At 37.1% G+C, this 20,929-nt stretch overlaps 2 protein-coding genes and 1 pseudogene across 4 annotated transcripts; 1 reads left to right on the top strand and 2 right to left on the bottom strand.

Moving 5' to 3' along the window:
- Window positions 1–793: 793 nt before the first annotated feature.
- Window positions 794–11,950, bottom strand: LOC109019145 (ABC transporter B family member 20). Of its 2 annotated transcripts, XM_019001371.2 has the most exons (11): window positions 11,271–11,950; window positions 8,715–8,769; window positions 8,450–8,625; window positions 8,098–8,298; window positions 6,357–6,616; window positions 5,954–6,264; window positions 5,554–5,774; window positions 5,093–5,433; window positions 4,116–4,900; window positions 3,787–4,028; window positions 794–2,644 (listed from the first exon to the last, which is right to left on the bottom strand). In XM_019001371.2, the coding sequence occupies exons 1-11, from the start codon at window positions 11,646–11,648 to the stop codon at window positions 1,415–1,417; spliced, it is 4,200 nt and encodes a 1,399-aa protein (XP_018856916.1). In that variant the 5' UTR covers window positions 11,649–11,950; the 3' UTR covers window positions 794–1,414. The 2 variants fall into 2 exon arrangements, with proteins under 2 accessions (XP_018856916.1, XP_018856917.1); XM_019001372.2 differs by lacking the exon at window positions 8,715–8,769 and having other exon boundaries at window positions 11,271–11,341.
- A 3,405-nt stretch (window positions 11,951–15,355) lies between these two features.
- Window positions 15,356–17,693, top strand: LOC109019142 (annotated as a pseudogene).
- A 792-nt stretch (window positions 17,694–18,485) lies between these two features.
- Window positions 18,486–20,646, bottom strand: LOC109019150 (60S ribosomal protein L23a-2). 2 transcript variants are annotated; one of them, XM_019001381.2, is made up of 4 exons: window positions 20,541–20,646; window positions 20,267–20,311; window positions 19,072–19,435; window positions 18,486–18,768 (listed from the first exon to the last, which is right to left on the bottom strand). In XM_019001381.2, the coding sequence occupies exons 2-4, from the start codon at window positions 20,280–20,282 to the stop codon at window positions 18,684–18,686; spliced, it is 465 nt and encodes a 154-aa protein (XP_018856926.1). In that variant the 5' UTR covers window positions 20,283–20,311; window positions 20,541–20,646; the 3' UTR covers window positions 18,486–18,683. The 2 variants fall into 2 exon arrangements, with proteins under 2 accessions (XP_018856926.1, XP_035548342.1); XM_035692449.1 differs by having other exon boundaries at window positions 19,072–20,311; window positions 20,541–20,587.
- Between the last annotated feature and the right edge of the window lie 283 nt (window positions 20,647–20,929).

The following is a 20,929-nucleotide window of genomic DNA, read 5'->3' as shown; positions in this document are numbered from 1 at the left end:
ATAAAGTTAGAGCCTTCTTTCAGGAAAAAATAAATAAGAAAAAAGAAAAAAAAGCTAGAGCCTGATTTGGATAATGAGATGAAATGAGATAATTTTAGATGAATTGAATAAAATATTATTAGAATATTATTTTTTAATATTATTATTGTTTTAAAAGTTAAAAAAATTAAATTATTTATTATATTTTATGTAAAAATTTTAAAAAAATTATAATTATGAGATAAAACCATCTCTGAATCCAAACAGATCTAATCTTCTAATTCTAGACCCACCCTTTTGAAATTGATTTTGTGTACTTTTATATGTAATGGGTTTCGACGAATAATGGCTTAGTTATGGGAATTATCACATCAAAGGAGGTCACATTTTACGTTTTCTTTCGGGTTTAATTGTTTCTGTGGGCTAAGCGAGCAGAACATTGATTGTGCTAGCCCTAGCCCTGCCCCGAGTCTTCTCTATCTATCCAACTGAAAGGCCTTATTTTCCACTGCCATCTCATCTAATATAAGGTGAATTAAAAGGCATTTAAAAAGTAAGAGGGAGACCGGTTGATAGCAGACGACAGACCAGGCTAGAGTTGGTAGATAGCAGTACTGGAAGAAGACGAATCCAAGGCCAAATAATAGGTCTCAGGAATTTCAATGTCACAATAAATAAATTTGACATAAAAACCACTGCAAGCTGTACACAACAGTCTAGGAGTTAAAAGCCAAATAAGCAGAACACGACACGAAGAATGCCTGTTTTCATGCAGTAACAACAACCAACATGCTCCAAGTATGAACCAAGTTTAACTCGAGGGATCAAACAGGGAAAATTGAATAGCTTGTAAATTATAAGTATCTATTTACAAAGGTTACAAACTTCTTTTACCTCTTTTAACTTTCTACAATTTTCACAGATGGAAGTAGATCTTACAACAAGATATAAAATTCATCGTGCAAGCTGGAGGGAGACAGAGAGAGGGTTAAAGAAGTTCAATAAAAATGTAAAACGAAAAACACCTCAACAGAAAAAGTAAAACTAGAATTAATTCAAACCCACTTTCTGCTTGAGAAGCAAATCAATTATACCCAGGAGACTGAGCACAATGCCAATCTAATGACTCTCGCCTCCAAAAGAATATGCATCCAGCCCTGAGAGCACATCCTCAAAGGCCAACCAACTCCAAAAACCCTACTTCTAAAACCTACTTTTGAACAATGTAACTAGCACTGCCGCCACAGGATACACCCACCCACTCACCCTGAAATATAAAAATTGTCACACGCCACATTGGTCTCATTTCTCTCTCTGCCCAATCTGGATTACCACCAATATGATAGGGAAAAATACATCGGCATAGATATCCCAGTAAATCAAATTGAGCAGAGTGAGAACTGTAGATGAACCAAACCCAATCACAAAACTAATTCTAGACAAGTCGGTGCTGACGCAAACCCTTCCCGAATTGAGGTTGCATCAAACGGACATACAGACCGTTCTTTGCCACCAAAGAATCATGCGTCCCTTCCTCTACAATTCGCCCTCCATTCAGAACTACAATGTTGTCTACATGCCTCATCATTGCAGCTCTGTGGGCTATCAGAATGGTTGTTTTGTTTCCCATGATCAATGTATCTAGAGCCTCCTGCACCACCCGACTTGACTCGGATTCAATTGACGAGCTTGCTTCATCTAATAACAAGATGGGTGCATTCTTTAGCACAACCCGAGCAATTGCTATTCTCTGTTTCTGCCCGGGAGTCAGATCCACACCCCTCATCCCCACATGTGTGTCATAACCATGAGGCAAACTGCTGATGAAATGGTGAGCATTTGCTATCCTAGCAGCCTCTTTCATCTCAGCTTCACTAGCATTGTGCCTTGCATATATTATATTTTCCCTAATAGTTGTTGAGAAGATAATTGGTTCCTGCTGGACAAGACCTAGGTGGTTCCTCAACCATCTCAAATTATAAAGTTTCAGATCTCGCCCATCCAGTAGGACTTGACCAGCAACCGGATCATAGAACCTCTCAATCAAAGATATTATGGTGCTCTTTCCAGACCCTGAAACTCCCACCACCGCCACAGTTTGTCCCCCATTGACTTTGAGACTGAAATTGCTCAATACCAACATTTCTGGGCGTGTAGGGTAACAGAAATCAATATTTTTCAACTCAATGCTTCCATAAACATTAGGTGGTTTCAATGCTGAGTTATCATCTGGGTCAATCTTAGGCATTCGATCTATGATTTCAAACACTGAAATAAGAGATTTTCGTCGTTTAAGTATGTATGGAGCCAATCCAAAAGGCTCCACCAGTGCAAATGTCGCAAAAGAGAAAACCATATATTCCTTGAGAGCAGTAGGTAGGTTCATAAAGCCATGTTTAACTGAGTATGCAGTGTACCAAAGGAGAAGCGCATTACAGGCAAAAAGTAGAAACTGTGAAAAGCCAAAAGCGAAACCAATGGCCATTCCATGAAGGAAACTCTTCTTAAATATTTTCTTTAGTTGCAACCTGTAGAGCTCCATTACCTTGTTACCAGCACAGAATGCTACAACAGTGTATATGTTTCGAACAGCATCCTCAAGGACCAAAGATGCCTTCCTGTGCATCTCCTGGATGCCCCTTGAAAATCCAGCAAGCCACAATTTCTGCAACATTTAAGCATTGTTTCACTATTGAAGAAAAGAATAAATGGAAGTGAATCTTATAAATGAAACTCAGCCAATATGTAATTATGACATCCATGGAATACAAATATATTACACTGGCATAGAATATAGGTCGATAAGGTTAACACGCTGATAAAAAAAATTAGACAGAAGAAGACCCAAATACAAAGACAATATTGCCATACCACACTTAAACACTGACCATTTTTCTGTCACAATAATGCTACAGTGTTAGCAACTTGGAAAAAGCACCTTCATTATCAAAAAAAGAATATGCCAAATTACTAGATGGTGCATATGCTTATGCTTTGCAGCCTGCACAGCAAGTTGCATGTAAGGGCAGATATAGGTGTGAGTTGCGTCCATTTTTTTTGTAGGGTGGATAGGAAAATATGGGAGAATCATTGTGGTTACAATCGGCAGGCAGCTGCAAGTGGTGGTTGAGCATGTGCGGAGTGATTTTATGTGGAAGTGGCATGGGCTTTATTCATAAAACGTTCTTGTGGGACTCGTTAGAAATTATGGCTTTCCTTCTTCAGCATTCAAAATACATATTGTCAACGCCCTTATGTTTATATAATAAATAAGTCATTAGTTAAACCAATCTGAAAAATATGAAAATAGACAAGATCTTCCCACATGAGAAACGGATTTCATGTCGCTTTCAGAGGCTTTATCCATAAACCATTATTGTGGGACGTTATAAATTATTGTTCCCCTTCTTCAGCATTCTAACCATATTGTCAACACCCTTATGTTTATATCATAAATAAGTCATTAGTTGAACCAATATGAAAATATACAAGGTTCTCCCACATGTGCCAAACTTATTTCATGTCGTTTTAAGATGTTCCTACCAAAGTGGAAAACTTAAAAAATCTCACTGAAACATTATCAATAAAAACACACCACGTGTAACTCATTTTCTACACAAGAAATATATCCTTTAAAGCAAGGCCCTGAAGCTGATGGAAATAATAGTTATATGCATCATGGGTAGAATGACAAATTACCTATAAAGAAAAGACCTAATCTAAAGAATTAAGTTCAAATCACAACTCAACTATCCATTCAAGCACAACATGTATTTGTAATGGGAAGCAAATAGATATGGTGCAGACCTGTGCAATGGCAGAAACAGTGAGAACTGGTAGGGTTGCCAAAGCCACAAGTGCCAATCGCCATTGTAGCAACATCCCAATAAGAACAGCCACTATAACAGCAGCACTGTCCTGTACAAATATGGAAAGCCGGTTGCTAAAAGCAGCTCGCACAAATGTAGCATCATTCGCCAAACGCATGGATAGGGTGTCAGCACTGTTTTCCTCTTCATCAAACCATCCAACTTCATTGCGCAACATTGCTGTCACATCAGGGAAATAGTTTATGAGAATAAACTGGATGGTGATCTCAAGAAATCTACTAGGAGATTAAGGAAGGAGTCATGCACCTGAGAACATCATTCTACGAACTCGTTCAGTCATCTTCTCCCCCATGATACCAAAATAAAAGTGCTGCAAAAAATTGGCAACAACTGTCACTATACCCATGCAGGCAATGATCAAGCACCATTTGTCTACTTCCTGCCGCAAGTGATCTTTCTCAGGTCTATAGTATGCTGTCACTATCAGTGCAATAACGTAAGCAAGGAGAGGATTAAAAGAACCAAAGATGGCAGCACCAGTGCTTCCTAATACAGCGTAAAGCCACTCTGCAAGACTAAGCTCTGCCAACCTCCAAAGTGATGGTGCTTCTCGATGCTGTGCACTTTTTTCTTCCTTCACTTTAACTGGAAAGTCGTCAGATTGACTATGTGGACGGCTAAAAGTCTGTGAATGTGAACGTTCATTTTTGGGATCAGATGTCAAGAGGGGTGAAACTGGGGATTCGGGATCAGAACCATTTGATGTTTGTCTCTGTGCAGACTGAACATCAATCTTGGGTAGCTCAGGTAGTCTCATTTCAAAACTATCCTGCCTTCTAATTGATGGTTCCTTATCTGTTGCATCCATGGGCTGGCCATTTTCCAGCAACTTCTCTGCTGGTGGGCTCCCAGCTCTGGGTGAATCCTGTGAGGCAAAGGTGCTATCTGAGGGACGAAATATGCCAGGAACTCTCTGGAGAGAGGGCGATTTGACCATTTTCGGAGATGATGGTTCTTGGAAGTTGTAACTTGCAGAAGAGTCCTTTTCAATTTGGAAAGCCGCAGTCTCCTTGTAGTTTCTCAATGGCATCCTGGGAATAGTTGCACGCAGAACTCAAAAAACATGCAACTTAGCCAAAACAAAAATGCGAAGTTAAAGAGAAGTGCAATTTAACTATCTAGCAAACAAGTCTGCAAATTAACAAATGTCTCTTTGCAATGATACAAAATGCTTAAACTTATTATTGCTGCCTAATCAAATGCAGTTTGCTCTTGTATTATACCTCCTAGGAAGTTTTGCTGCTTCTTCACATTTTAGAAGCTCCGCATATAGGCCGTCCAGGGTCAATAATTCATCATGAGTACCCATTTCAACAAGTTGACCGTCCTCCATCACAGCTATGTAATCAGCATTCCTTATAAGGCTAAGTCGCCGAGCTATAATTATAGTTGAACGTCCCAACATGAGGAGATCCAGAGCCTCCTGAACAGCTCTTTCAGCTTCAAAATCAAGTCCACCTGTAACCTCATCAAGCAGAAGAATTGATGGGTTTAGAAGTACTGCTCTAGCAATAGAAAGTTTAATCTTCTGCTCTTCCGTTAATGCTAAACCAGCCCTGCCCACCTGAAATGCAAAAGAGTTTTTCTTTTAACTTACCCACCCAAGTCCACAGGAACATGAAATGATCCAGACAATTCTATGAAATATAGGTTCAAGTAAATATCTTCAATTTTAGAATTTTACCTGTGTGTCATATCCTTTCTCAAGTGAGCTGATTAAAGTATGTGCATGCGCTATTTTAGCAGCTTCTTCAATTCGATCAAAGGGAGCATCCCGTCCATAAGCAATATTGTCTCTTATACTTAAACTTAGCAAGGCAGGCTCCTGGGTAACTAGTCCTATTTGGCTTCTTAGCCATTCCAGTTTAAGGTTCCTAATATTTTCTCCATCCAAGAGAACTTCTCCTGCAGCACAAAATGAAAACCATTGGTATAAGCAAGGATACTAAGGATTTCAGTGGGACCTTCCCAGTATCGTATATGCACCTTTACAATAGGAGAAAAATATGACCATTGTAACCCCCGCCCCCTCCCAAAAAAAGGTACTAGAAAACATTTAAAGGTAAGGAATAAGACCATCATACCTAATGTAGGATCATAAAACCGCTCCATGAGTGGGATAATACTGCTTTTTCCAGAGCCATTTCTGCCAACAAGTGCCACAGCTTTCTTAGCAGGTACAGTGAGATAAAACCCACTCAAAATAGGGATTTCAGGACGAGACAGATAGCTGAAATATACATTCCTAAACTCTATATTTCCTTGCACTGAAACTGGGGTAATTCCTTCTTGATCAACTGTGGAGGATGAGCGGCTTATCATCTCATAAAGTCTATAGGCAGCAATTCGTCCTTGGTCAAATGAATAGAAGTTTGTTGCTGCTTGATTCAGCCCACTATTATAGAAAGAAAGAAAGAAAGAAAAAACACAAAGTGAGAAAAACGGTGGAAATGATGGTCAGGGCATGAGTTCAAGAAAGATACTTACAGGCCACTTAAAATTATAGCAAATAAGGCCGTTATTATTTCACCACCATGAGCTTTTCCACGAGTAATTAGGAACCTTCCAACCCACAGTTGTAAGGCACAAGAACATATGGCAAGCCCATACGTAAATCCAAGTCCAAGTCCTTGCACAAGGCTTATTAATATACCATATCTCAGAGTTGCTTGTAGTGATGTTGCGTAAGAATACTTGGCCAATGTTTCATTTGTAAATGCATACAATGTCTTAATATAGGAGACTGCCTGCATTTTTAAGAAACTATTCATGCTTTAGAATCACTGGAATTAATTACTTCACAAAAATGACCACAAGCATAATTCAAAAATTGTTGCTATAGTTAAACTATTTACCTGTCACTTTGTAAATATATATATATATATATATATATATATATACACACACATACTCCAAGTACACATGTTGTATACAAGAGAAATACCCATCTAGAAAGCGGAAAAGATACAAGAAAATCATGCAAGTTCAGCCCACTAAAGTCTATAAAAGTAGCCAAAATGAGTAGTATTGAGCTCCTCCACAGTCCGTTCAGAGTCCTAAAAAATTCTATTATTTCTTTCTGTCAAATACACCATATGAGATAAGCAAGAACCATTTTCCACACTGCACTAATTTTCTGGGCTTCCACCTAAGCTTCCCCAAGAGTAAAAAAGATCCACTATTTTACCAATTAGAAAAAAAAAAAAAAAAAGATTCATTATTCTGCTAGGCAGAACCCAAGACAAACCAACACAACGGAAAAAGTTACTCCCTCCCCACTCCTCTTAGAAAAGAAAAACTACTGAAAGAAGGGTCATATATATATATATTGGGGCAGATGAGTAAAGTGGCGTGGATAATAATGAGGACAGATAGATAACAAGGAAAGCAGGACAAAACGAAGAAGACCTTGGCAGAAGGCAGATTGCCACTAGCAGTGAAACGTTGTTCAACCACTATGTTGGGAAGCAGAAGGGAAGACAACTCTGGAAATCGTAGTGACAGATTGGTAACGAGTGTGAGAGGAAAGAACAAAAGAGCATTATGGTATATTAGAAAAACACGAAATGGTTTGGCATCGTTGCCATATTCATAGAAGAGGAAAGAAAAAAATTGAAGGACTCACAAGAGGGAATTTACAGACTTATAAATGCCTCTTCTGGTCTCACAACCCATTTCAGACGGTAATGCCATATGTATGATTAAATCCCAACAAAAGAAAAAATATATATCCCAACATATTAAAGGAGATTGGTTGGGCTGGAAATAAGGTATGGTTTAATTTAAACATTAGGTGGTGACATTTATCGGTGACCAGGGTGAAAAGAAATTTTATATAATTTAAATGAAAACAACGCCACCAATTGCCAACTGGGATATAAATTTTTTTGACAAGTTACTCAGATAGAGATTATACAAATACTTCAGAATATTCAAAAGCAACAGAAAAAATAGAAGGACCCACCCAAAATCCTACAAAGACCAAAAAACTTGATGCAAAACACATTCATATTGGTGCAACGATTCAGCATATTAATTCAAAACTCCAAAACTTCATAAAAGTTACCTTGATCCAGAGCTAGTGATACAGTGAGAAATGAGCTAAAATTACAAAAATAGGTAAAAAAGGTTGCTCTCAAGAAATGAGAGTCTTCATTTTCTTTCTTTTTTCTTCTTTTTCTTTAGTGGGAGGGGGTTATGTCAAATGGAAAGAGTGATATAAATAGACCTGTTCCGCAATGCTAGCTGCTTCGGCATATGCATCTTGAATATTCTCAGCAAGCCTGTGAAGAAAAATATTTGATATTCCTCCAGCTGCTACAATGAATGGACCAGTGGCTAATGTTATGAGAGCAATCTGCCAACAGTTGATAAAACCAAGAACTAGACCACTGAAAAAAGTAGCCATATTATGAATATAATTTCCAACCTGTATCATCAGAGTCCAAGAAACAGATTAGACAAAACAATGCATGGAGAGGGAGTTAATAATCTAGAAAATTTCAAAAAATACACATAAATGTATATGCAGTACGTTAGATCTTTATTTATATAAGGCAATATGTTAGATCTTAACATACTTTTTCACTAAGAGCAGATTGAATAAGTAGCACATCACTCAATACTTGGCTCACAATGTCCCCATTGTTCCCATAGGTATCAAAAAAGCTCATGTCTTGATTAAGTAACACTTGAACATATCTTGACCTGATGACAGCCGTCTGCCTTTCCCCAGTCAGTATCCAGCATGAAACCTCTATAACACAAAAAAAGTAAGTATTGACGGCTACAAATGTGACACAAAAACAGAAGTGAAGTGTTGACTAATCCTGATAAATCATTTACCAATCCAACCAGCAGCGAAAACACCCACAGCAATATACACGATTGTAAAAGTAAGCTGCAGCAAAACAATAACACATTCAAATGACGATAAGTTTGTCATCTCTTCAGCTTCTAGATCATGAACAAAAACAATTAATATTTCACATTACTTATAGAAAAGAATTAATATTTCACATTCTATATTGAATACAAACTACGTGAAAATTTTGTGTAGCGTGCAAAGGATAATAACAGAATGCTGTTTTTTGGCAAGTAATAACAGAAGGCTGTTACTTGCTGTAAAATAAGGATAAAACAGTAAAGGGAGAATGTAAGACGCAAACAAAATCAAAAGCAGTTAGCTATTAGAATTTTCCTCCATAAATAAATGATGTTTCACGTCATTGCTAATTAATATGGTCTAACCAAATACTTCTTTCAGATAGAAACTTTAGAACCAAAAGCAACCCCTCAACTACAAGCCATGGACCAAAACTTAACAGGCCGCATACTTCACGGACTGAATTTTTTTTTTTTTTTTTTTCAAAGTAATAAGAAACTTTATTCCCAAGAATAGGCAAAGTCCAAGTACATGGAACGTATACTGTGAGCCGAAATTGAAAGATATTGACCATATTTAAATTTTTCTGCATTCTAAATTCTTTTTTTTTTTTTAACTTTTTCGGCTCACACACAGGACCTTTGATACCAAATGACCTCTTCAAAAACCACTTGAATGACAAATCTTAAACGTCAATTGCCAATGTGCCATACTAACCTCCAGCTTACCACCATTATAGTCTGACTAATTTTTTGAAAAAACAAGAAATTCAAAGGTTTGTTCTAGTGCAAATTGACCCAAGGTTCCTTTTAAGTGCAGGAATATATGTTGGAAAAGGAAATGTTAGAGCCACCAAATAATACATATAAACTGCACTGAACTAAGCCCGATGCAAACTATTCAGCTAGGGGTCCGCTTGGCAACACAGCTGTTCTCAAGTATTCTCAGATATTTCCTTCTCAAACACAAAACACTTCTCAATTTCAAATCTTCAATTTTTTCATCTAATAATTACCTAATCATGACAACTTTTTCAAACTCCCAACCAAAACACAAAAAACAATACTACTTTTTCAAATCAAAACAAAAATTATATTAAAAAATTATATTCAAACAATTTTTTAACTTTATAATATTTGTATTCAGTTTTTTTTCTCTCATTTCCCAAAAACCCAATAAAACATTTTAACTCAAACTATTTCACTACTATTCACAGATATACTAAGATATTCTAAGTATCCAAACGAGCCCTAAGTTGGGTTAGTGATTTCAGTTCTGGAAACAAAAAGGGCAAATGCAGGAGTCAAAAATGTAAGTTCGTAAGCAATCTTTCACTCTCCTCACAAACAAAAGGGCAAATGAAAACAGAACATGTGGTCAAATTTTGGGCATAGATCAGTTCCAATTCAAATCACACACAACATCCACTATCTAATTTTTGTAAATGGATAGTCTCTTCAGATTAAGAAAGCAATTATGATATGATATAGCCCCCCATATTTTATGTACAGCCCAAGAAAAAACCCAAGCAGCATATATGCTTATATTCCGACTACTCAATGTTACAATTAGACTTTACTTGGATTGTTAAAAATGGAATCAAAGCCAATATAGAAGCTTGGTGAATGTGAGGGAGAAGATCTTTACATTTATAATGATCTAAAGGAATCTCCAATTGTAGTTTTAACTTGTCTTTTTGGAGTGTAAACCCCAATGTGGCTTGCACTTTTCCTTGGGTTGTTACATCTTATCCCACATCAACTCAAGAATACTTCCAATACAACAGAAACAACTATCTTTCCTTTTCCAAAAGAGTTGTCCTGATATAATAGATTGTGAAAAAACAGTTGGCTTATACTCTAGTCAACTTAGTAGTCATAAATCACTTTTGGAAGGTTTAGCTCATAAAATATAGATTCCCTTTGGCTTTAAAAACAAGGAATGAATCATCAAGTTTCAGACGAGGATTGTAACAAAATCTGCAGCACCATGGCAAATGTAATCTCAACTCACAGATTCTAATTACCCCCAAAGTTTCCCAGTACATCTCCATAATAATTTCATACATATGAAAAACTAATTTGACTGGAGTAATAGTACAATTACGGTAAATTCACAAGCGAACAAAAATTTTATTAAAAAAAGTTTATGATAAGTGAAAATAATAATAATAATAATACCGAAAATAACTTCTCACCGAAACAGCCTAACCAGAAGATAATAATAAAGTTTATGATAAGTGAAAATAATAATAATAATAATAAAAGTTTATTAGTCATTTAGTTCTTCATGAAACAGCCTAACCAGAAAAAATAAAACAGAAACTCTTCTATTACTTTACTGATAGGTTGGATCGGACGTCAACCTGTGAGCTAAACACGATCAGTGAGTCAAGCTTAGCGAGTAAAATTAAACCTAAAGATGAAAACCCTAATTCATTCCATTTCAAATTTTCTAAGCAGCCAAACGAATACAATCGATTAACTCAATTTACGGCTTCGTAAACTTTAAATTACCTCCCTAAACTTCTCGAACTGCTCTTCGTGTTTATCGGGGCCAATCCTGAGAACGTGGACGATCTTGGCGAAGTAGTGGAGGTAAACGACGAGGGCAGTGCCGTGGGCGGCCGCAGCGAGCGAGCCGACGAGCATGAGGGCCCAGTCGAGGCGGTCGGCGCAGGCGAAGAGGCCCGAGAAGGGGACGGCGGCGGGAGGTGGCTCGATCTCCTCGGGCTCCTCGATCTCTTCTTCCGGCTCTACCTGCTGCCCCGCCGTATCAGCGCTCTGGTCCATGTAAGGGGACGGAGACTCGGGCGGCTCCGATACCTCCGACACGGGCGTCAAGGGCTGTATGTGTGGTGGGGACCACCCGAACAGCCCCCTCGAGATCATCATCTTCGGGGAGTAACTCGGAACCCCAAACTCTCACTGAAGTCGAAGTCGCCGAGTCACTAGCTCCCTCACCACCAACTGCCTCAGGCAAAACGGCTAACCGAAAATCCCTCTAAATTTAGCAGATCTGCTAAATTTAGCAGGACGGACTACTGATATCAAATCATCAAATTCTTTTGTGTTTTTGGGGTTTTGAGAATCTATATTCTCATTGTTTCTTGCTTTTCCCAAAAAGCAAAAGCCAAAAACAGAAAGAAAATGAAATGGGGGGGGTCGTTCGCAGGTGGGTGGGCGACCCGGTCAAAGAAGGCGGAGGGGGGGTGTTGGAAATGTTTGACTGACTGACGCACGGCGACACCAAGAAATAGGATCCTCCTTTGCTCGCTCGCTCTTCTTGAATGTTTTTCCCTTTTGTTTCTAAGAATTGGTTAACGGTCAAATGCCGGCGAAGCGTTGCAAGGGAAGCCGAAGGATATTAAGTTTGTACATTAAAGGAGCAGTAGGAGATGTTATGTACACAGTAAAGCCACCACTACCCGCTGCGTACATGTTTGGTGGGGTGTTTTGGTCAATTCGGTAACGAAGTTGTGCTGTTGTTTGGTAAATGCGTTAACAGCTGTATGAACGAATGGAACGATGAATTTACGTTACGTCCGTGGAATGGGTAGTTAAGTAAATGACACGTGGTGTTTTGTTTTGGTTCAGGTGACAGACATCTCCTGTGAGGTTGCGTGAATTGTTCCTCAACTCGTTTGTTTTTAAAAATAAGATGAAATTAAAATTAAAAAATTAAATAAAATATTATTAGAATATATTTTTTAATATTATTTTTATTTTGAGATTTAAAAAAATTAAATTATTTATTTTATTTTATATTAACAATTAAAAGAATTATAATAATTAGATAAAATAAGATGAGATATTTTTTCAAAACAAACGAAATTTAAATTATAATATATTATTTGAAAGAAAAAATGTTGTTTTATAGGGAGTGTTGAGTAGTGGCCTGTGACCTGGGAGAGGAGGATGAGAGGGGACATCATAAATAAAAAGAAAGAGGATGATCCACTTTTTTAGTGCCAGTCCATTTGCTCTGTTCTGTTATGTTCCCTTCCCTTCTCTCCCACTTTTTCATTTGCCTTTCCCAATTGGTAATGTTCTTTATTTTTGGCAACTGGGTGGTGGACTTGTGCCTATTGGTGTATATTTTTTTGGTTTTTGTTTCTTGAACAAGTGAGATTTTGATTGATGTTGCTAATGTGGACCATTATGTGGTAGTTTGGCAAATGCAAACAAAGAACGTGTATTCTGGGTTTTCTTCTCTCGGATAAAGCTATATATATATATATATATTAGCCAATATACAATTGTAGCAAAATGCAGACTACAATATCCACTTTTTTGTTGTTTTTCTTAGGGCATATTTGCATAATTTTTACCAAACTGAGTTGATAATTTCCATGTTTGATAATCATATATTATTATTTTTGAATAAATTTATACATTAATTACTATTTATTTACATATTTTATATCTATAATTTTTTTTTATAGAATCTGATAATATTTTTTATAGGATATGATAGTATTTTTTATAAAGTGTGACGTATGAGATAATAAATAATGAAGGATAAAAAAAAAATTATTTTTTTCTTTTTAACTGTATTAAAAAACTACACAATAATAATAATAGGGAAAGAGAATCTTAAAAAAAATGTCTCGTTGTAATAGATTCAAGGATGCTGCTACTCCGACCGATGCAGGATCGAAAGGAAAATTATTTATGTAGATGAATCATGAGTGTGCAGCTAGAAAAGTAGTGATGTAACAGACGCCGGGATGCATACCAAAAGTGGGCCCAACTTCTGCAGCCCACTTCGCACGCTTCATATAATTTGGATAAGTCGACAGAAGACGGAAAAGGGATAACAACGTTCTTCAGTCTCCACCACAAAGCCCGGAGACGACGGCAACCCACCTTTTCTTTCTTTTCTTTTCTTTTTTTTTTTTTTTTTTTTCACTCCTACGTACGTAGACCGCGTCACATTCACCAATTCTCGAGGATAAGGCTACGTTCGGTTTTAAACGTTGAGTTGGATTGGAATGAATTAAATTCTTTTATAAATAAAAGTGAATTGAGATAATAAAATAAATTTTATAAGATAAATTTAAATGTATTTTAATGTTAAGATAAGTTTAGATATATTGATGAGAAGTTAAAAATAATTATAAGTCTCGTATGTAAAGAGTATTGAGTTAAAAAATATTATGCCTCTCACGTATAAAGAGATTTTGAGTTGAGTGATGTTTAATAATTTAAGAGTTGAGTATTTGAATATTAGATTTAACTTAAAATTAGATTGAACGGAGTTGATCTAAGTATCTTCCAACATCCAAATCCCTAATTTCAAATAGATAAATTTTGTATAACTATTTTATAAAGAAGTGGATTATATTAATAAAGAATAATTTTTTTTTTAAATAGAGTATTTTTTTTACAAATATTTGCACGGTCTATCTATTTAAGATTTACACAAATCATTTCTCAATGTTAGGTTTGGATACAAAAAGCATTTCATGGTATGTTATGTCATGACACATCATCTTATCTAATTATTACAAATTTTTTAAATTCTTACAAAAAATATAATAAACAATTCAACTTTTTCGAATCCAAAAACAATAATAATATTATAACAATATTCTATTTAACTTTCATCTCAACTCATCGCATTTCAACATAATATCAAATTCTCTCATTCTCTTTCTCCCTCCGTGCTCCAACAATCTCATTTGATTTAAGAATTTTGTTATTAATCATTCCTACACACTATACATCACTTTTTTTATTTTGTTTATTTTTATTAAACTAATTGAGTTTTTCTACTCATCATCCATACATCATACGTTTGATTTGAGAAAAAAATTAAAAAAATTATGTGCGGTATATAGTGTGTGGTGTGAGAATGATAAATAGAATTGCACTTGATTTAATCCATTTCTTCCTTTTCTCTTCCAGTATTTATGCATGTATAGCGTATGCTTATTGTTGATGTCGTGTTTCACGGGCCAAGGCAATTCCACTCAGTTAATGCTCGTACGATCACCTATACAGTGACCAAAGGAGACCTCGGGATCCATTGATGCTCCAATGTTTAAGTAAGTATGGTACTAAGGTTGAAGATGAAATATATTGACGGTGATTGTGTTAGATTACCTACCTGTGTGCTGCAGGTGGTGTTATTTATACTTGCCGACCTGGTCTTCATGGTAGTGGAGCGTTGTATAGCAGGAGATCTGTTGTCTTCTCGCCGAGCTATCTTTTTGTCGTTGGTTGGTCGGGCTATGAAGTGCTTAGCGTCACTGTGTGTTGTTTGAACCTTGGGCCGCATTGAATGCGGCGTATATTCTATTTCGAACCCTTTCCATCTCATTAATACTGGGTATGAACGCCGCAAGTTTTCTCGTTTGACATTAAATGCTATACTCATTCCCTCTTAATCATTGCCTATGTTTCCTGATGTAAGTAAGATCTGACTCAGATTTTATACCTGAGCATTGACCCAGGTGCTACCGTTCGACTCAGGCCATATTATGCACTTGGGCCTTGATCTGGGCCTTGTGTTCAGCCCAGACCCAAGATCTGGGTTTTAACCCCAGCCCTACTTTTAGCCCAATCCAAGGATTTTGCCCCTTCACACTTGCTTATTTATGGCTCAGTTCCAGAAGCATGGTAAGTTGCCTTGGCATCGAAGAGGCGGCATTTCAATGAAGCATGTCCGAGTAAGCAGACACATCCTCAACAGGCTCTCTTTCTCGAGGTTAACTTTGCTTTTAAATCTGCATTATTATTATTATTAGTCTGCTAATTAAATTAAGTATGAAGCAGTGGCTGTCTTTCTTTTAGAACGTGCACGAGGGCATGCAGTGCATGTAATCAGTCCTGGCACTTTATTATCATGTACTTTATTTTTGTTTAATTTAATGCCAAGAGACTCAAACTTCCGCTGATCCCAACTGGCGTTGTTTAGCTGGGACTTCTGCATAAAAAATATAATTCAAAAGTTATCTTTGATATAATAATCACCTCGTACCTACTAGGCCAGTGCATGGGTCAATTATACCGAGGTCCTCGAGATGTGCTTGGCCAGACGGAAATTGCCTGCCTTGTTTCGAGATGGATCTGTTCACACATAATACATTTACCTATGGAAGACATCCCCACACCAGTATCATATGGAAGGAACATTAATCTATATGTTGTTCACCACATTTTTCTTCTCTCAGTGTAATCACTACATTGGACCTGTGGTAGACCCTGACGATATATATATCTTTCTTCTCTATTTTTTTGTACTTTTACTTTTTAATCTGGCAGATAGACCCGGGAGACGCTAGGTGCCAGCTATACGGGGAGACTGGAGTGGCCCCTCAGGTTCTCTGTAAAGCTCGGCTTTCAATGAGATGGGTTTTCATATGGAAAATGCAGGGAGACCGATGAAGTGAAAAAAAAAAAAAAAGCATAGAAATGCACATCGGTGCACTATCCGTAGCTCCACCCTTTCCATGTCGTTGACCTTTCTACTGATGTAGCTAGTGTGAGTAATGATGATGGCTGATATCCTAAGAGCACAACCTTGATATGACTCAGTTGCTGCAGAAACTAAGAAGGGATTTCTGTCAGTCACTGATAAGAAAGATGGATACGAGTTTTGTTTATCCATTTGGGTGGCAGGTCATGTGTTTTGCCCTGTTTTATCTGCAGCTTCGATTTTTTCTAGTATTTCTGAGGCTAATGTCAGTGTTTTTAAGTTAATCTATCAGCAAACTGCTAAATGGCAACAGTTAAGAGTAGCTTCTCCATGTTTTGCTGTCTTGGGCATTTTCAGGAAGCAGTGATTGACGGTCAAGACAAGGTTTTTAAAGATGTCATTGAGCCATTAGAAAGTGTTGAGCGTGAATGTGATCCCAACAAGCAAACAGGACATTCAAGTCTTTGGGCCACCACTAGGGGTTAGCCTTATAATCCCATGCAATCAACATCTTTACTCTTTTTATTCTTTTGCCTTCTTAATTCTCTACCCATTTTGATAGTTTCTATTACTCACTATATACACAATGATCACAGCTTGCAGAAACTTTGATAAAAAAGGGTCTTGGCCCCCGCCTTCCCAAAAAACAAAGATAATTGAGGCAGCAGAGGTTTGACTCCCTCCATAAGTTTGGTTAATCAGGGTACAATTTAAATTATGCTTTATATGCTTTTGCTCGTGCTTAGACACTGCAATGGAGATAATATTCCTTCTTATACAAAAGTTGGTTATCTTGGTCTCGTATCTTCTCAAACCTTGACTGCTTTTGAAGTATGGTATCGTTTGCCACAGTATTCAAAGAGGTATCTTTGAGAGATGACCGTACTTGTTTATTTTATGTAAGAGCAGACCATTTTAGCATGAATCAGCAGCTTTTACTGCTAGTCGTTGGAGGTGAAATTCTGTCATTTCTGGGCCCATACTTCCCGTAGACACGTTTTTCCTGATACTGACATTCATGCATAAGAGTAGATCACTTACATAAATGTTCCTTCTACAATTATTTATTTATTGATTATCCTTTGTAGGAAACAGCATGATGTTGATGGGAAAGCATATTGTACATTTGAGTTCATTGCTGAGGCTCCAAACTACACCCGCCATGCTCTCAACACAATCTCCATAGGTATTAGGCAATGGCATAGTGCACTTCCTATATTTGTAAATATGTGAGGTGCATGACATGAGTAATGCATTCTGGAACAGCTTGTTATATTACCATCTTTAGGTACACTACAGTATTCAGTGTCCTTCTGGTACGAAACTCTGCTTTTCATTGAGAATCACTTTGTTAATGACAGGTAAGTTCTACGCTTTAACCACGGGGGATAGGTAATGAGAGGAGGTGGGAGAAGATGAAAGACAGATTGCATAGGGTTATTGATTCCTTCCTAAGTTTCCAGGTTTTAGGTGGCCATTCGATTTTCCTATTCAAGATTAGGGACACCCGCTTTTGAACTGCAAGCATCACTGCATTTGAGCCAATACCAGTCAGTAACTATTTCCATTTTTTTTCTTCTCTCCTATGGCTCTCTCTCCCTTTCATGGAAATCTTGGATAAAGACTATTATTCAACTTAAACGCATAAAGGAACAGTATGTTGACGAGGTGCATTTTGTTGTTCCTGATGAAATTACATTGAAGATTATATAATATATGTGCAGGAAAGCATTTTTGCCATAATTATCATATGTTAGTCGCCATATAGAACATAGTTATTTTACAAACAGTATGCTGTGGGGACATACTAGATAGTGAGATGGTTAAAGCGTGGAAGATTGGTATTTTCTTGTCTAAAATCTAAATTCCTCAGCAAAACCAGGCATATCTGATCAGTTGGAACACACATCTGGTCAATTGTTTGTTTCGTAGAAAGTGTTTTGACTTTGGCCACCCCGAAGGAAAGAAAGAAAGTTCTGTGATAAGTTGCCTTTGTTTCGTTTCGTTTCATTCCAATCGGGTGACCTAAATATAAGCAAAACCATCTGCAACCTTGACAAAACTTGCAGATTAATTGAATTGATTATCAAGCAAGCCCTCGCAGGCAACCTCAAACTCAGAAAAACATCAGCAGCGTGAGCGTCTCATTCCCCGTGGGTATGTCAAGAGGCACCGCAGCTCCCTTGATCCTTTGAATGTAGAAGCGTATGAGGTGATCTCATATATCACCTCCAATACTGCATTCTGACTGATTTCACCATCCATTCCAAGGTGAAATGGGGCTACCAAATAAATAAAAAGAAATTGCATTGCAAAAGATAAAACATTGAGGAAGTATAATCTTAATCGGCATCCAAACACAAGCTGTATAGAAAACATTGTTCCAGATACAAATTTAAATAACCAACTGATATTGAGTCCTAACGTCATGCCTCGTTGTACCAACAAAACTGTCATCGCAAGAATGGGATCACTTCAATTGGGACAAGGGGATACAAAATTGTAGCTTAGATTATACCGATTTTGTTCGCCACATCCAAGGCATCATAGTCTGGTGTCAACCTAACATAAGCCTTCTTGGTTCCATCGGGCCTGCATCACATAAGTTAAAGGTTCAGTGAATGAATAGGAAATAGGTGTCCCATTTTTCCAATCTAAAGGGCTTCAATGCATAGTGTATTGGAGAAGGGCAGACAATGAATTAGAACTATAATGGAGTATGTTATCCTGGGTCTTTCAATCTGAGACAAAATATGAATTGCACAGCCCTGCTCCAATTGATCCCTCATTTTACCCACACCAAAATCAAACCGGCAAATACTGATGCCTTGGATGTTTAGAAGTGCACCACCTAAACATTTTTGCGGCTCTTAGGTGTGAATCAATGAAATTTACCTGATCAAAGTGTTAACTTTCTTGGCCTTAATGTCATACATCTTCTTCACAGCATCTTTGATCTTCTTCTTGTCGGCACGAATGTCAACAATGAAAACCAGTGTGTTATTGTCCTCAATCTTCTTCATTGCAGACTCCGTAGTCAAAGGATACTTGAGAATCTGATAATGATCCAACTTATTTCTCGGTGGAGCACTGATGCGGGGATATTTGGGGTTCCTCTCCTTCTTCAATGTCTTTGGTCGATGAAATGTGACTGATGTCCTGATCTTCTTAGCTTTCTTCTTAAAAACAGGGCCTGATTTCACAGCCTTGGCAGCCTTCAAGGCTTGAGCCTTTGGATCAGCCTTTTTTGCAACATCAGCTGCAAACAGATAAAACATTAAACCTAATTACAGTAGAAGTAGTAAAAATAAATAAATATCATGCACATTTTCTTAAGAAAAGGGTGCAAAGACAACAAAAAGGTGAAAGCAAATATGACATTCAATCGTGATTGCCTATGACTCCAACCTTAGTTACCGCATTAATAATCTAACTACACCCGCCCAGAGAATATACTTGTCACACTATCGAGATTAACACCATCAAGTACAGCATCATAAATATATTCCACATCAATATAAGCTTGTTGTTTGTACCTTGTGAGCAGCAAGGAAAGAAGGGTGAGCAAAAGCACCATGATTTTGCCTTAAAGTTGGGCAACATGGAAGGAGGGAGGCCATCAATTATGCTAAACCAATCAAATATACAGAGATACCCCAACAAATTCAATCAAAACCACTAGAACATCAAACTAACATCAGATTTTCAGCTTACTCACTCTCAAACTAAATTAAATAAATGGAGTTAGCATGCATAACAGATCTGAGGATCCGAGCTGAATTGTTAAATGCAACAAGAAGCCTCCCCCACCCCAATAAAATTATGCCACACATTCATAAATACTATATGGGCATAAGCGCTTCATGTATTTTATTAGCCCATAAAATCGAGTATTTAACATATTCATAGTTAATCCAAACAGATAAGAGGCATAAAACTCAATAACACAAACATAAATTTCTAATCACGGCCAAAACAGAAACCCACAACATAAATATTATCTGCATTGAAAGCCCAGCAACGCATAAATGACACTTCAAATGAAAACAAAATTAAAACGAAAAAAAAAAACTCGGAAGAAGAAATGTACCTTTAGCCGGAGCCATTGGACGCTGGAGCCAAAGAGCTTACTTACCTAACAAAACCAAAGTAAAGCATGAAAAAGTGTTAATCCACATTAATAATAATTAATAATTAAAAATTTCCAATCTAGATGACAAAACAAAGCTCGTTGAAAAAGCTTTGAACAGAACAAAACAGCTGTTCGGAGAAATTGATATTGAATACTTCTGTGTGCACATAAAAACGGAATAAAAAATACAGAAAATGGGTTTTTACTGGGGGGGCGAGAGAGAGGTAGTGACCTGGGAGAGACGAGGATAGCTGCAGCGGCCGTGGACTCGTGGAGTAGGGTTTCCAAACGGAGAAGATGAACGCTGCTATATATACGGAACTGAATTACCGATATAACCTTATCTCATTTTGGATCGATAAATTAATGGGCTGAGCTTCGACGATAGTAATTCGTTTGGCCCTTGGGCTTCATGGGAAGACATTAATAGTACTTTATTTTTCGTTGAAAAATAGTTTAAAATATTATATAGAGTAATTTTATATATAATTGTAAAGTACGTAAACATTATATAATCGTTTTAAAAAAAAGTGAGGTCTATTATTAAAAAATTAATTTTTTTCATGTGGATCTCATATTTTATTCACGTTTTTTATTACGCAACAGTTATACAATTCATAA

This window comes from Juglans regia, chromosome 7 (assembly GCF_001411555.2).
Source record: "Juglans regia cultivar Chandler chromosome 7, Walnut 2.0, whole genome shotgun sequence".
Taxonomy (NCBI): Eukaryota; Viridiplantae; Streptophyta; class Magnoliopsida; order Fagales; family Juglandaceae; genus Juglans; species Juglans regia.
Note: the sequence above shows the minus strand (reverse complement) of the source record. Positions and strands in the feature narration are given on the sequence as shown.